General features: G+C 38.7%; 1 protein-coding gene across 1 annotated transcript in view; it reads left to right on the top strand.

Annotated features, from left to right (window-relative positions):
* The first annotated feature begins 211 nt into the window (after positions 1–211).
* LOC101627069 (zinc finger protein 45) overlaps positions 212–14,847 on the top strand; it is a 33,718-nt gene continuing 19,082 nt past the window's right edge. Inside the window, exons 1-4 of the mRNA XM_012733651.1 lie at positions 212–291; positions 2,120–2,189; positions 4,216–4,342; positions 7,238–9,307. Of these exons, the coding sequence (XP_012589105.1) occupies positions 2,157–2,189; positions 4,216–4,342; positions 7,238–9,192 (2,115 nt within the window). The 5' untranslated portion in view covers positions 212–291; positions 2,120–2,156 and the 3' untranslated portion in view covers positions 9,193–9,307. Of the gene's footprint in view, positions 292–2,119; positions 2,190–4,215; positions 4,343–7,237 lie in introns of the transcript that reaches the window.

The following is a 14,847-nucleotide window of genomic DNA, read 5'->3' as shown; positions in this document are numbered from 1 at the left end:
GTTTCTGGAAAAGCGCCCAGTGAAGCCAAGATACTTGAGGGGAGCGTTCTGAAACGTGGACTTCTCAGCTTTCGCGTCCTTGCCTGCTGTGGACTACATTTCCCAGAAGGCTCTGGGCCAAGACTATCTCTGGGCGGGCGGAGCGCCTCGCCTTTGCGGAGTTTCCGGCGCTTATTTCCCATAAGCCCCTGGGTCCAAACTGTCTTCGGTCACTGGGTGCCTTTCCGGTGTTCTCAAGGGTATAGGTCGCTGCACCGTGAGCTGGTGTCCTAAGGAAATAATCGGCGCCGGGTGAGGCTGGGGGGGCTTGGTGGACTTCAGCACAGACGAAGCAGAGCCGACAGTGGAGGGCGGAGGTGACACCTGGAGACACTGGTGGTGGGAGTCTCGGGTCGAAGACAGGGCGCGTCATGTCCACAGCATCGAGCTGAGAAGGATGGTGTGTGACAGGAGGCATGACAGTGTCTTCGTGACCGCATGTGTGATTGGGAATGTGAGATGGGTGTTGGGGTGCGTGGCATTGAGGTTTTGCTTTGACTGTGTGTTCTGGGCTTCCATTCAGAGTCTCCAAGGGCCTGTCAAAGTTAAAATGACGGCAAGGTAAAAGCCCCGTGTTAAACCCTAGGGTGTATGTTTCAAACAAGAAGGCGCAGGTTTAGTGTTGGGATAAGTTTTGCATCTGTGAGTGTCCTGGTAACAGGCTTCTCCTTCATGATGGGGAAATTCTAGGGGTAGGTTTCCTAGAAGGGGCGCTTCTAGGGGGCCAGCTACCTTTTTCAGAATCACTGCAGTAAGATCTCTTTCCCCAGGAAATGCTGTCAACTCAGAAATAGATTCCATCCTTCCTCTAATTTCCATTTGATTATGTATGGATGAAGGCCTACCTGGACCTATAAAACGTCTTGTTTGTCTTGTGTTTTTTTTTTTTCTTTTTTAAGTTAAGTCTGTCTGTCTGTGCTGCAGTGTCTCATGAATCCTTTTCCCCATGCTTCATGCTGCCACATCTCTAAGGAGGACCCTGGCCCCAAGGAGGTGGTTGTGTGGTTAGAAACCTACCTCACGCGTGTTTGTTTCTTTTATATATATAGTTATTTTTGTCTTTTGCTCATGAGGATCTTTGCTTACCTTGACCTGAGATGTCTTGACACATAGTGGTGTCTAAGTTGTTAAGAAACTATGTTGGATAGAATTACTGTAATGATCATTTGCAATATATAGAAATATCATTGTATAACTGAAACTAAAATAAAACCATATGCCACAGCTATTATATGAAATATGTTATATGCATCATTAAAAAATGAGAAGTAGGATCAAGACTTCATCAATATACCTATGATATCTCTTGGGGAATTTAGGCCATTTTTTTTCTAGGCAGGACATGAGCAAATACAGAGGTAGTATAATACATGGAAAAGGTTACACAATTTGGGTAAATTATAACTGCAGAATACCTAAACAAAAGGAACATTATGGTCATAGTAAGAAGATGAATGTTATATAAAAATGTATAACTTTCCAAAAATGTTTTTAATGTGTTGATACTTGATGGTCAGTCATTTTGTATTGACATATATTTGTAATTTGCAAATGTATTCATACTGTATATATCCTATAAAGACTTTTAATTGATAGTATATATTTATTATTGCTCCCATCTTAGCATTAGTTAACTTCATGGCATTTTATTTCATGAATAATGTTCTAAATATTAAGAGGTTAGCTTTTGAGGCTCAGGAAATTACTTGAACAATATTTTGTACATCTTGTCTGTTTTTATGTCTTGACCAGCATTCTTCAGTTCTGAGCCCATGAAGAATATTCTAGCTTAAGCCCTGGGACTCCTTCTCAGTCCTGAGAAATGGGAATGGAGAGAGTAGGATATGATCTGAACAGGACTGAGTAATTCAATCTCAGGGCCCTATCACCAGAATCAGGCTCTGTCAGAAACCTACCTGCCAGAGGTCCTTGAGGCTTGGGGTGAAAGTTTAGATTCTGTTAATGGTGTGGGAGATCTGGTGGAAAAACAGGAATGGAAGAGATAAAAGCCTCTGTTAGCTTAAGTCAGGAAAGAATCACTTACATACACCTGGTCTAAAACTTCTTTTTCCCTCCACAGCTCTGGCTTTTCAGTAGAAGAACCCCATGGAATATTAATGGGTCCTTGCAATTCTAATACCATGGCTGAGGTAAGTTGGTTCTTCTTAAAATAGTGTTATTTATAGGTCATTTGAATTTTTTCTTTAATTATCTTAAAACTCTCTCTCCCAACAGAATCCTGTCCCTAAACCCTCTTCTCAGTTCCTTCTTTTCCAGTGAAGGGTGGTGCCAAATAACCCAGTGTCTTACTTTTTCTAATCTGTCATCATACTTATGAAAACATTATTCAATGTCATATCAAGAGTGCTTAGTGTTATATCAAGAGTGACATAAGGGAAAGGATTGAGCAGGGAAGGGAGGATAAAAATATTGAACTTCCATCAAAAAAATAACTCAAGGAAAAATTATATAGTAAACAGCACCCTATATACATTTTGGAAAACATTTACTAAATTATACTTTGTACTGAGGGAAAATCTGTACATTCAGGAAAACCTTCTATCAAAAGCATAAACAGAAGTCATAGAAGAGAAGCAGGGAGAGGAGAAAATAAAGATAGCAGACACTTCACAAACAACAGTTGCTCCTTCAGGCTAAGCTGCTGACTGGCAGACAGCAAGGAAAGAAGCCAGTCAGGATACCCTGGCCTCAGACAGCTGGTGTCACTCAGGACAAGAGTCTCACTTGTGCATCCTGGGCTGTTCAGCTGTGCCTTATCACCTGTGGCAGGCTGTCTTGGGTTGTCCCTACTTTCCTTTTGCCAGGATGCCAGCATTTTACTTATCAGAATTTCTCACTCCCACACCAAGCCTGAGGGGTGATGAGTTAGTAATGAATGTCTCATTGGACCTTACAGGAAAGTTTGGAACTTCAAATGTCCTGTTTTCCCAGAGATCAGGTGGAATTTAGGATTGCTTGGTCTCAATCTCAGTTATGTGCAATTTTTTTTTTTAAAGATTCATTTATTTATGCATACAGAACTGGGGTACAGGCCAGAGGTGCAGGGGCGGCGAGAGGCTTCACCAGAGACAGAGTGGGGAGCAGAACAGGCAGATCTACGAAGTACACTGCTGAGGGGAGCAGCGGGTGGGCCAGGAGAGGTCTGCCACACCATGTGGATCTCCTCCGGGGCAGGCGGGAATTGAACTCATGAGGAAGTGGCTTTGGCTTTTCAGTGCTGTGCTTTAACCCACTGCGCCACCAGGGAGGGCCCAGTTATGTGCAATTTTATGCCTTGAAGATCAGATGGGAAATTGAATGGTTCTTGCCAGAGATGCCCTAAGGGAGGAACATTAGTGTCAAAATATGTTTTGTCATTGACAGGGCGGTGCCAGTCTGGAGTGATTTGTGTCTTGTATGATACATTGTCAGTATCATGTAATTTGGGAACAAGGAAGGTGTTCAGTGAGGAGTGGTTGATGATAGCAAGAAGTGTATCAGATTCTTAAGTACTAGTATGATAATATATTCCTAGATAAAAAAATCCAAATGTATAAATACAGTGTAGTTTTCAATTTAATATAGTCATATGGTAAACGGAATTACCTGTGATTAAAAAAAGCATTATCAAAAAAATACTTACGATGTAATCTTAACAGGATGATTTACTTGAGTTATAACAATCTTTAATAGAAATAATTTTTCTCAAATTTGGAAAAAAGTTTTCATGTATTTTTTTCCCTTAGACTTAAAGGGAAAAGATGGTGTAGCTTTTACCTTTATAAAGAATTTGTGAGACAGTCACATAGCAGTTTATATGATTGTAGACTCATCCTCATTCCCTCACTCTTTTTTTATTTAGTAGAAGAGAAACTAGGATTATTTTATATATTACAAACAGTCTGGATACCAGCATTACCTCAGAGTAGCAAGGAAATGATTTTCTGCTGTTGACAGGATTATTCTGGAACAGATATAATCTGTACTAGTCTCTTTACTAGTCACACCCATTTCCTTCCTTTTTACTACACTTATCACAGGCTTCTTGCCTACTTGATTATTGTATTTTCCTCTTGCTATTTATCCTTCATAATCCTCTTTTGCTCCTTGTGGAAGTATTTTCTTAAGTTCTTTAATGACTTTGTTTTCATAAGTAATGTGTGGCTTTGGTTTTAGGGGTTGGTGACATTCAGGGATGTGGCCATCAACTTCTCGCAAGAGGAGTGGGAATGTCTGGCGCCTGCTCAGCGGGACCTATACATGGATGTGATGTTGGAGAACTATAGTAACTTGGTCTCACTAGGTAAGGGCTCTCCTCTGAAGTAATTTAGAATTTCCTTTCTCCACTGGGCGTTACAGGGTCATCTTTGAAGAAAATTGGTGTATTTCTTCTCCCCGTTCTCACAGGAGTGTTTTGATATTTGTTGGCTTAGAAGTGGGTTCAGCAAGTACTTTGATCTTCTGTTCCCTCATAGGGTTGACTTCTCCAGCCCTTCCTGCAATTGCCTTTTCTTTAATGATTCAGGAGCTGGATTGGCATCATGGGGCATTTATTTCATAAGCATTGTCACAGAAGCCAGATTTCATAGTGTTTAGCATATGGTTGGTGTCCTTGCTATTCAAAGTGTGGTTCTTGCTTCAGGAACCATAGAAAGCCAGAAATTAGAGAGGGAGATGACAGGACCTAGATGGAAAGTGGTTTTGTTGGTTTGAGGGAGGAATGTTGATAGTTTTCTCAGTGATCAAAAGCCATGATTTGACTTATATTGGTTTTTGAAATTTTTAAATTATTGTTAAGTATTACACAGATATCTAGTATCAGTTTCTTTGGGGGGCGTCTTAGAAGTGCACTATGTCAGGTTTTGCCCCAGACCTCCAAAACAGTCTGCTTTTACACAAGATCCTCAGGGGATTTTTAATTCACATTAAGAGAGAATTGCTTTGGCCTCCCTGGTGGCCTAGGGGTTAAGTCTCAGCACTATCGCTGTGAAGACGACTTAAGTTCAAGCTGCCATATGTCAGTTAATTCCCACATATGGCACAGCAGACCTTTCCTGTCTTATCTGCTGCTTCCCACAGCAGTGTATCTCACTAAATTTGTTCTGCTCCCCACTCTCTCTCACACATCCCCACTACTCCCATACCCCAAGAAAGAATTGCTTTGTTATTTCTTGGGCCACTTTCAGGGAGTACAGCTAAAAATAGCATCCTGGCATATGAATTCCTATTTGGTATGATTTGGGTGGTTAGTCTTGGGAGGGGGGGCGGTTTCTGTGGGTGCTCAAATATTTTTCATAGAAATGAATGGTAAAATCATTACCAGGTCCTAAAACTAGGATCATTCTTCTTTTGGATAGTGGGAAAAGCCTCCACTCAGACTTTTACATTTATTTATTTTTTAAAGGTTTATTTATTTGTGCATACAGAACTGGGGTACAGGCCAGAGGCTCAGGGGCGGTGAGAGGCTTCACCAGAGACAGAGTGGGGAACAGAACAGGCAGATCGACGAAGTACACTGCTGAGGGGAGCAGCAAGCGGGTCAGGAGAGGTCTGCCACACCATGTGGTCACCTCCAGGGCAGGCGGGAATTGAACTCATGCAGAAGCGGCTTTAGATTCTCAGTGCTGTGCTTTAACCCGCTGCGCCACCAGGGAGGGCCGACAGTCCACTTTTAAAAGAGCCTCTACACTTTACATGGTGGTTGGTTGGTTGGATGCATGAACAGAATTCATTTCATATCAAATGAACTTTACAGCAAATTTGAAGTTACAATTTGAAATTTACATTTTACATTGAGTTAAATCCTAAAAATGTTTCATGAAACTCCTCATTTTCCTCTTAGTGAAGTAACAGCAGAAGTGATAGTATTATTAGTTAATACTGTACTGTGATCAGTTTCTGGTCTAAGCAGAGCAAATACATTAATTGACCTTCACAACCATCCTGTGAGGTAAGTGCTGTCTTCATGCGGGGTATTTAAAGGAGAGTGCTAAGGCACATAGTTAGGTGATTTCCCACAGTTGCACAGCCAGTGAGGTGTGGCTGCAGTTGAGCCTGGGGATTCTGGCTGTCCTTCTGTGCTCCTAGCCACTGTGCTCTACTTGCTCTGAAGAGGTGAAACCTAACTGACTGAAAAACAAAATCATTTTCCTTCCTATGTGACCCCTGTTCTTTTTGTTCTCTCATTCTCTGATCTTTATCAATATTAATATGATATATTTTGCAAATTTAACCAACTGTTCTAGGCTTGTAATAAATTTAAAAAGTACACATTATTGCCCTTTCTTTTCCTGCAAGATTTTACACTCTGTTTGTGTGTGTGTTTTTGTTTTCAGTATTTTTTCTCTTTGTGTTTCAGTTTAGGTTTTCTAGTTGTAGAATTTCCATTTGATCCAATTTGAGAGTTTCCATTTCTCTGCTGAAATTTCCTATCTGTGTACATTGTCCATAATTTCTTCCAGATTCTGTCATACATAATTGTTTAATGATTTCTGTTGATTGCAACATCTGTATCATCTGTACCCTGTCTTTTTTTACTTTATATATGCGATTATAGGTCATATTTTCCGTTTCTCACCTACCATAATTTTTAATTTGTGGTAGACACTTGGAATAAAAGAACAATAAAGAATATAATTGTATATATACCACACCAAAGGTTGGTTTAATTAGCTTTAGTTAATTTTGTTTCACTTTTTTTTTTTAGTTAACTTTAAAAGTTGGTTTTGTTTCACTTCTTGTTTGAACTCCAGCAGAGCCTTGGAACTTAATACCTGCTTTAACCACAGAGTTTTATTTGTTATATAGCCCAATACCAATTATTCAGAAAAAAATACTTAATGGCTTTAGTTTTGAGTTTGGGGATTTTCAGATTCCAGTATATAGCTAGAAGTTCAGCACATCTGGGCACATAGAGGTTGATTGATGGAAGGGCACATTTTGCTATAAAGGACCATCTTCATGGGAAGATAAAGGACTTGTTAAAGTGATCTCTATAGAATCTTCTAGAAAATTGTCAGATCAGAACATTGAGATTACAGAAACTGAAAAGCCAAAGGCTTGATGATTGGGAGTGAGTTCATTCATTCTCCTAATCCAGCTCACTTTTAATAGGTATTATTTCCAACTTGTTTTTATTTCTGCCAAAGGTTTTGTTTGATTTGTGCTAATGGAAATAAAGTATATGATTTTCTTTCAGATTTGGAGTCAACATATGAGGCCAAATATACATTTTCAGAAAAGGACATTTTTGAAATAAATTTTTCCCAATGGGAGATAAAAGAAAGAAGCAAAACCCTTGGCCTTGAGGCATCCATTTTCCAAAACAATTGGAAGTGCAAAAGCAAATTGGAGGGACTTCAGGGACATCAAGAGGGGTACTTCAGTCAAATGATAATCAGTTGTGAAAAAATGTCCCCTTTTAGAAGAAGTAAATCTGTTACAGCACGTCAAAGAATTCACAATAGAGAAAAGCCCTATGTTTGTAAGGAATGCGGCAAAGCTTGTAGTCATAAACTTGTTCAACATGAGAGAACTCATACAGCTGAGAAACACTTTGAATGTAAAGAATGTGGGAAGGAATTTTTTAGTGCCTATCAACTTACTGTGCACCAAAGACTTCACACGGGTGAGAAACCCTATGAATGTAAGGAATGTGGGAAAACCTTTAGTTGGGGTTCAAGTCTTGTTAAACATGAGAGAATTCACACTGGTGAGAAACCCTATGAATGTAAAGAATGTGGAAAAGCCTTCAGTCGTGGCTATCACCTTACTCAACATCAGAAAATCCACATTGGTGTGAAATCTTATGAATGTAAAGAATGTGGGAAGGCCTTTTTTTGGAGCTCAAGCCTTGCTAAACATGAGATAATACATACAGGTGAGAAACCCTATACATGTAAAGAGTGTGGGAAAGCCTTTAGTCGTGGCTATCAACTTACTCAGCATCAGAAAATCCATACTGGAAAGAAGCCTTATGAATGTAAGATATGTGGGAAAGCTTTTTGCTGGGGTTATCAACTTACTCGACATCAGATATTTCATACTGGCAAGAAACCTTACGAATGTAAGGAATGTGGGAAGACCTTTAATTGTGGCTCAAGTCTTACTCAACATGAACGAATTCACAGTGGTGAGAAGCCCTATGAATGTAAAGAATGTGGGAAGGCCTTCAGTCGTGGTTATCATCTTTCTCAGCATCAGAAAATCCATACTGGTGAAAAACCTTTTGAATGTAAAGAATGTGGAAAGGCCTTTAGTTGGGGTTCAAGTCTTGTTAAGCATGAGAGAGTCCATACTGGTGAGAAATCCTATGACTGTAATGAATGTGGGAAGGCTTTTGGTAGTGGCCATCAGCTTACTCAACATCAGGTATTTCATACTGGTGAGAAACCCTATGAATGTAAAGATTGTGGAAAAGCCTTTAATTGTGGTTCAAGTCTTGTTCAGCATGAGAGAATCCACACTGGAGAGCAACCCTATGAATGTAAAGAATGCGAGAAGGCTTTTAGTCGTGCCTATCACCTTACTCAGCATCAGAAAATCCATATGGGTGAAAAACCTTTTGAATGTAAAGAATGTGGGAAGACCTTTAGTTGGGGTTCAAGTCTTGTTAAGCATGAGAGAGTCCACACTGGTGAGAAATCCTACGAATGTAAAGAATGTGGGAAGACCTTTAGTTGGGGTTCAAGTCTTGTTAAGCATGAGAGAGTCCACACTGGTGAGAAATCCTACGAATGTAAAGAATGTGGGAAGGCCTTCAGTCATGGCTATCACCTTGTGCAACACCAGAAAATCCACACTGGTGAGAAACCTTTTAAATGTAAGAAATGTGGAAAGGCCTTTAGTTGGGGTTCAAGCCTCATTAAACATGAGAGAGTCCATTGTGGTGAGAAATCCTGTGGATGTAAAGAATGTGGGAAGTTCTTTGATAGTGACTGTCAACTTAAAGTTCATCAGAGATTTCATACTGAAGAGAAGCCTTACCAATGTAAGGAATTTGGGAATGTGTTCACTTGTGGCTCAGGTCTTGTTCAACATGAGAGAAGTCACAATAATGATGAACTCTTTAAAGAGTGTGGCAAAGCATTTATATGGACAACTTACTCAAATGCGATGACTGATACTGGTGAAACTTTATCAGAAGAGAAGTGAAAGAACATTGTTTCTGTACATGGACAACTTACTCAACACAAGGAATTCTTTTTTTTTTTAATAACACTTTATTTTTACATCTTTTTGTACATTTGTTTTTAATCTCAATTGTAATCCCCCAACACAAGGAATTCTTAATCTTGAGAAGCCATATGAATGTGCAGAAACCTTTCCTGTGTGTTGACAATTTAGTTGCTACCAGAAAATTCATATTAATGAGAAATCTCAAATTTGCAAAGATTAGGAAAAGGCCTTTAAATTTCTGTTTGATCTTATCAAGCATCAATTTATACTGATATGAATCCATTTAAATGTAAGGATTGTGTGAAGGTCTTTATTCATGGCACAGAGTCTGATAAATGATAAACATCAGAGGGTCTGTACTCATTAGAAATAATTTCAGGAATGTGAGAAGAACCTAAACTTAGTGTTTGCTCTGCACATCAGAGTTCCTGCTGCTGGGATATATATGAATATAAGGAATGTAGGAAGGCATGTAGACATGTAGACGTCTTAGACAATATCAGAGAATGAATGCACGTGAGGAACCCTTTGACTTAAGATTGTAGGAAGGCCTTTAGACAAGTGCTATTCAAACTCTTTGTCTAGAGACTACTGCCATCACATGAAATTGTTGCTTACCCACCATAAAAAAGTTGAGTGGAATCTTTTATAGCAATTTGGTATCACATATTATTTTATAAAAGTATTAGTCTGAATGATTAAAAAGTTTATCTTTGCCTAGAAATTATTTGAAAACCAACAGAACAAGTCACAATATCATTTAGTTAAAATAAGAAATTCTTCACTTGTCACTTCTGATTAGACTAGCAGAATGTTCATCGATTTGGTTGACATGGGAATCAGAATTTGCTTATACCTATAAAAGCATAAGAAAATTCATATCAAATATGTTTAAATAACTTCCAACTACTCAGTCTTTCTTAAACTTCAGGAAATCCATTTTACAGAACTACCTTGCTAATGTAAGAGATCCCCTTGTCAGTGGCACAAATAATAATTGGTTATGACCATTCTACCTCCTTCCTATCTGTGGGTTGTTTGCAAAGTGCTTAGCCCCTCTGGGCTGCAGGCTTGAAATACTGGTGATGGTCTCTATTCAATAGTGCTAGTATACAGATTGAATGGTATCCATTTGCTGGTGATGATTAAGTTAATGCCATTGTAAAGATCAGATAGATTCAATATATGTCAGATGCTTGATATCTATAGCAGAACATCTAGTATGTAGCCTATGCTCAGTATACATTAGCTTCATCCTACCTTCATCCATAGTGTTACTACTAATGAATTGAGAGATATGCCATTGGTGTAATGAATTAAGAAAAGCTCCCCCCCCCAAAAAAAGGCAACACAAATAGACAAAAGGAAGAAAAGCTTCCCATAGCCACTCATCCATTTGTATTTTAGATAGTCTACCCTATATAAAATCTAATAAAACAAAGCTATTTTAGAGGATTTGTATTGAGAATTTATCCCTTAAGCTGCATCAGAAATTACTGCTGAAAAGAAACATAGATTTAATAAGTATTAAGATGCTGGGAATATACCTATTGAAGAATCAGGGAGAGGGGTAAAGTAGTTTACTTGTAATAGATTCCAAGAGATAACCAGTGATTAAAGCTCACTGCTTACATTTCAAGATAAACTAGAAACTAAAAGCAATAAAAACTGTCCTTTTGGGAATTGGTTCCCAAAATTTTTCAATTTTAATTTTTTAATCATTCAGAAAAGTTTAAAGGGTAATACAATGAACATCCATGTACTCTATCTAGAATCAATCATTGTTAACATCTGGCCTTATTTTCTCACTGTATGTTTATGTCATGTACTATCAACCTATGGAAATCATGATAGTTTATTCTTGAACATGTCAGCATGGCTCTTAGATTAAGAGCTGTCTTCTTAATACTGCAGTTACCCGAGAAAATTACCAATAGTTCTGTAATAAGTCTTCTCTATTTGCATTTCTTAGTATTTCCAAGATTTACTCTATAGTCATTAATTTTCATTTTTTTAAAAGATTTATTTATTTATGCATACAGAACTGGGATACAGGCCAGAGGTGCAGGGGCGGTGAGAGGATTCACCAGAGACAGTGGGGAGCAGAACAGGCAGACTGACGAAGTACACTGCTGAGGGGAGCAGTAGGTGAGACAGGCGAGGTCCGCTGCGCCATGTGGCCACTTCCAGAGCTGGGACTGAACTCACACTGAAGTGGCTGCGGTTCACTTGCAGTGCTGCACTATAACCTGCTGTACCACCAGGGAGGACCAGCTATTAATTTTCTAATCAGCATCTTCCTGCATTGTCATGTCTCTTAGGATTTAGTCTTGAACAAATTCTCTGAAGCTGTTCTAGAATTTATTCTAGGTTTCTTCCTCCCCTCACTGCCAAATTTATTCTTCATCCTAACAAAATAAGATCGAGAGGCTTAAACACCTTTGGCCAGAACACTTGAGAGGGGGTGATGTGCACTTCATATTGCAACACATCAGAAGCATATAACAGCCATTTGCCTTCCTCTCACTAATGCTCAATTTGATCACTTAATTAATATGGTGACTACTAGAATTGCATTTTATTTTATTTTTTAAGATTTATTTATGCATACAAGGACGGGTACAGGCCACAAGTACAGAGGGTGAGAGGATTCAACAGAACCAGAGTGGGGAGCAGAATAGGCAGTTCTGCTAAAATCCACTGCTGAAAGCAGCACACGAGACAGAAGAGATCATGCTGTACCTTGTGGGTCAGCTCCCTGGCAAGGGATCGAACTCACACTTGCATTGGCTGCGGATAGCTTCATAGTGCTGTGCTTTAACTGGTTGCACCACCAGGGAGAGTCCTAGAACTCCACACTAAAGATCCACTCTACAACTAGTATTTGTAAAGCGTGGTTGTTTACTTTTGAAAATATATTTAAGTTCCGATTTGAATGGAATTGAAATAATTATTAATTCTTCAGAAAAGAATGACAATGAAATGACCGTGCACCAAAACTTGTAGAGAGTGATAAGCTCAACTTAGTAGAAAAGTAATACCCTTAAATGCGTCTTGAAGGAAGTGAAAGATGCTTCTGTGTCCCCGGTGGAGACAGAACAATGTCTTCTTTCACCAGTATCTACATGGTTCATGGTATATTGAAATACGCTAGAAAAATGACAAGTCTACATCAATATACAGAAGTGGTTAAGTAAAACTAAAAATTGAGATTATTATTAGGGATTAAGGCAGTACTCTCCAGGCCCGCCCTGGTGGCGCAGCTCCCGGAGCACTGCACTGCGAAGCTAACCCAAGCCAAGGCTTGGCCGCTTCAGTGTGAGTTCGATCCCTGCCCCAGAGGTGACTCACATGGCACCGCAGACCTCTCCTGTCTCCCCGCAGTCTACCTGTCTACCTTCAGCAGTGTACTTTGTGGATCCGCCTGTTCTGCTCCCCACTCTGTTTCTGGTGATTCCTCTCGCTGCCTCTGCACCTCTGGCCTGTACCCTAGTTCTCTATGCATAAATAAAATCTTTAAAAAAAAAAATAAAGCAGTACTCTAAAGTTAATATTTTTTGATGTAAATTCTAACAATCCCAAGTTGACTTGGTAAATCTGAAAAAGGAAAAATCAAGAAAGATGGCAACATTATAGAATCATGAATATGAGTAGATGTAATTATAGATGTGGAGATTTATTTAATTTTAAATAATGCAATGATTTAAACCTATATGGACCAATAAACAAAGGAAAAGGTTTACAAGTTTGGTCCAGGATCCTGTTTGGAAACAGTGCTTGCAAACTGTTAGCTCTTTAGATAAAAACTCAAGTAGAAAATAAAATTTTACCAGCTTGTCTCTCTTGGATAACAAAGCCAGTAACAAAACTGATAGGTGATAGCACCTGAAAAAAAAAAAATATATATATATATGTATAACTGAACATAGGTAAAAGCAAAAATTCTCATTTAAAATATCAATAAGCAGAATCCAAACGTAAGTTGTGATAATTGTGCAGTAGAAACTTGTATGGAATGTCTTTTCTGATCTAAATGTACATACAAGTTAACTGACAAAAAATATTAAACCAGGAAAATATAATTAAGTCCCATAGCTTGTCTTAGGTTTGTATGGTTTAGAGCAGGAAATCACAATGTTTGATAAGTTCCAAACAATATTTGGCAATCACAATACACCTTAAAATGGCTTCTCATAATCATGTTCATTCAGGAAGCTGCCATGATTCCATGCTAGCATCAAAGCATGTTAATGTTGAAGTGAATGTGCTTCTACAAATACAGAATCCAATCCTTTAACAATTACTAATTTCCAGTAATGTCAGTTCCATCAAAACTGCATTGACAAATATCTGCCTCACCCTGGTCGTTATTTTAAGCTGCACCTCATCTCGGTCCTCTTAGTGTAGACAGACCGTCCGTGCCACAACCAGTCAGTCATTTACCATCTGGTGATTGTCAACTTTGTTCCACTCTTAATAATTAAATGAAACACAAAGCAGAATACTTCTGAGTGTTTTAATAGAATAAGTCATTGCCGATGGGTTAGTGCTTCACTCCTGGGTAGCATACTTGCATGTTAACTAAGAGGTGTGGACATGGTTCCTTATCCTAGCACTTCCGAAGTTGTGTCAAAAATCACCAGTACTTAATAGTGCTTGAAACACAAGGATTCTGTGGTAAAAGAAGCATATGAAGTAGTCACGACTAAAGTCACTCCAGGAACAATCAGAAGCACCTTTCAACTTATCAAAAAACTAAAACTAATAAACATCCTACTGAAGAACTTGTTCAACTTTTTTAAGGCTACGTGTCTCAGTTTTTACCTTGGAAATCCTGATTCCTACCACCAGTTACAACTTTAGGGCTGTGAAACTGTATTGGAAAATGCTGCTATAATTAAAACTTTGAAGTTGAACCTTTCAGTCAGCAAGTCAGGTATTCAGCTGTGATGGAATGGCAGCTTGCACCTCCTCTCCAACAGTGGCCTTCTGATGTTTTTTCTTATTTATGAATAAAAATCTTTGTTGTATCTAATTAAGGATGGTGCTTATTAAATGCCACTTAATCTTCTTTTGCAACTATACAATATTTAATTTGTTACTGTGATACTTTATACTGATTCTTTGACTTTCCATTCCTGGACATACCCAGGCTCATCATGGTGAGAAATTGTATGAACAGAAAGAATGTGAGAAGGCCTTTAGTTGTGGTTATCACCTCTTGCAACATCAGGTAATCTCTATTGGTAGAAAACTCTCTGTGTGTGTGTATGAAAGCAATCAGTGCATGAAAACAGTAGTTTTGATGTACTGCTTGATTTCATTTGCTACTTATTTAGAATTTCTACATCTCTTGAGTTATATAATGTTCCTGTTTCAGTGTATTTTTGTTTGTGTCTTGCAATTTGCCTGTTCTTTTAAATTACCTGACTGGTAGGGTGGAAAGCTTTAATCACTTTTCTAATATAGAGTGTTGAATTGTCTTATATTTGAATTCTACTTTATTTTTTGCATTTTTAAAGATTTATTTTATTTATGCAAGCAAGAGCTGGAGTAGAGGCCAGGGGGCATAGGGCTTGGTAAGAGGATTCACCAGAGACAGAGTGGGAAGCAGAACAGGCAGATTGACTG

The sequence above is a fragment of the Condylura cristata genome, unplaced genomic scaffold (genome assembly GCF_000260355.1).
Source record: "Condylura cristata isolate star-nosed mole 26May11 unplaced genomic scaffold, ConCri1.0 scaffold00041, whole genome shotgun sequence".
NCBI lineage: Eukaryota > Metazoa > Chordata > Mammalia > Eulipotyphla > Talpidae > Condylura > Condylura cristata.
Note: the sequence above shows the minus strand (reverse complement) of the source record. Positions and strands in the feature narration are given on the sequence as shown.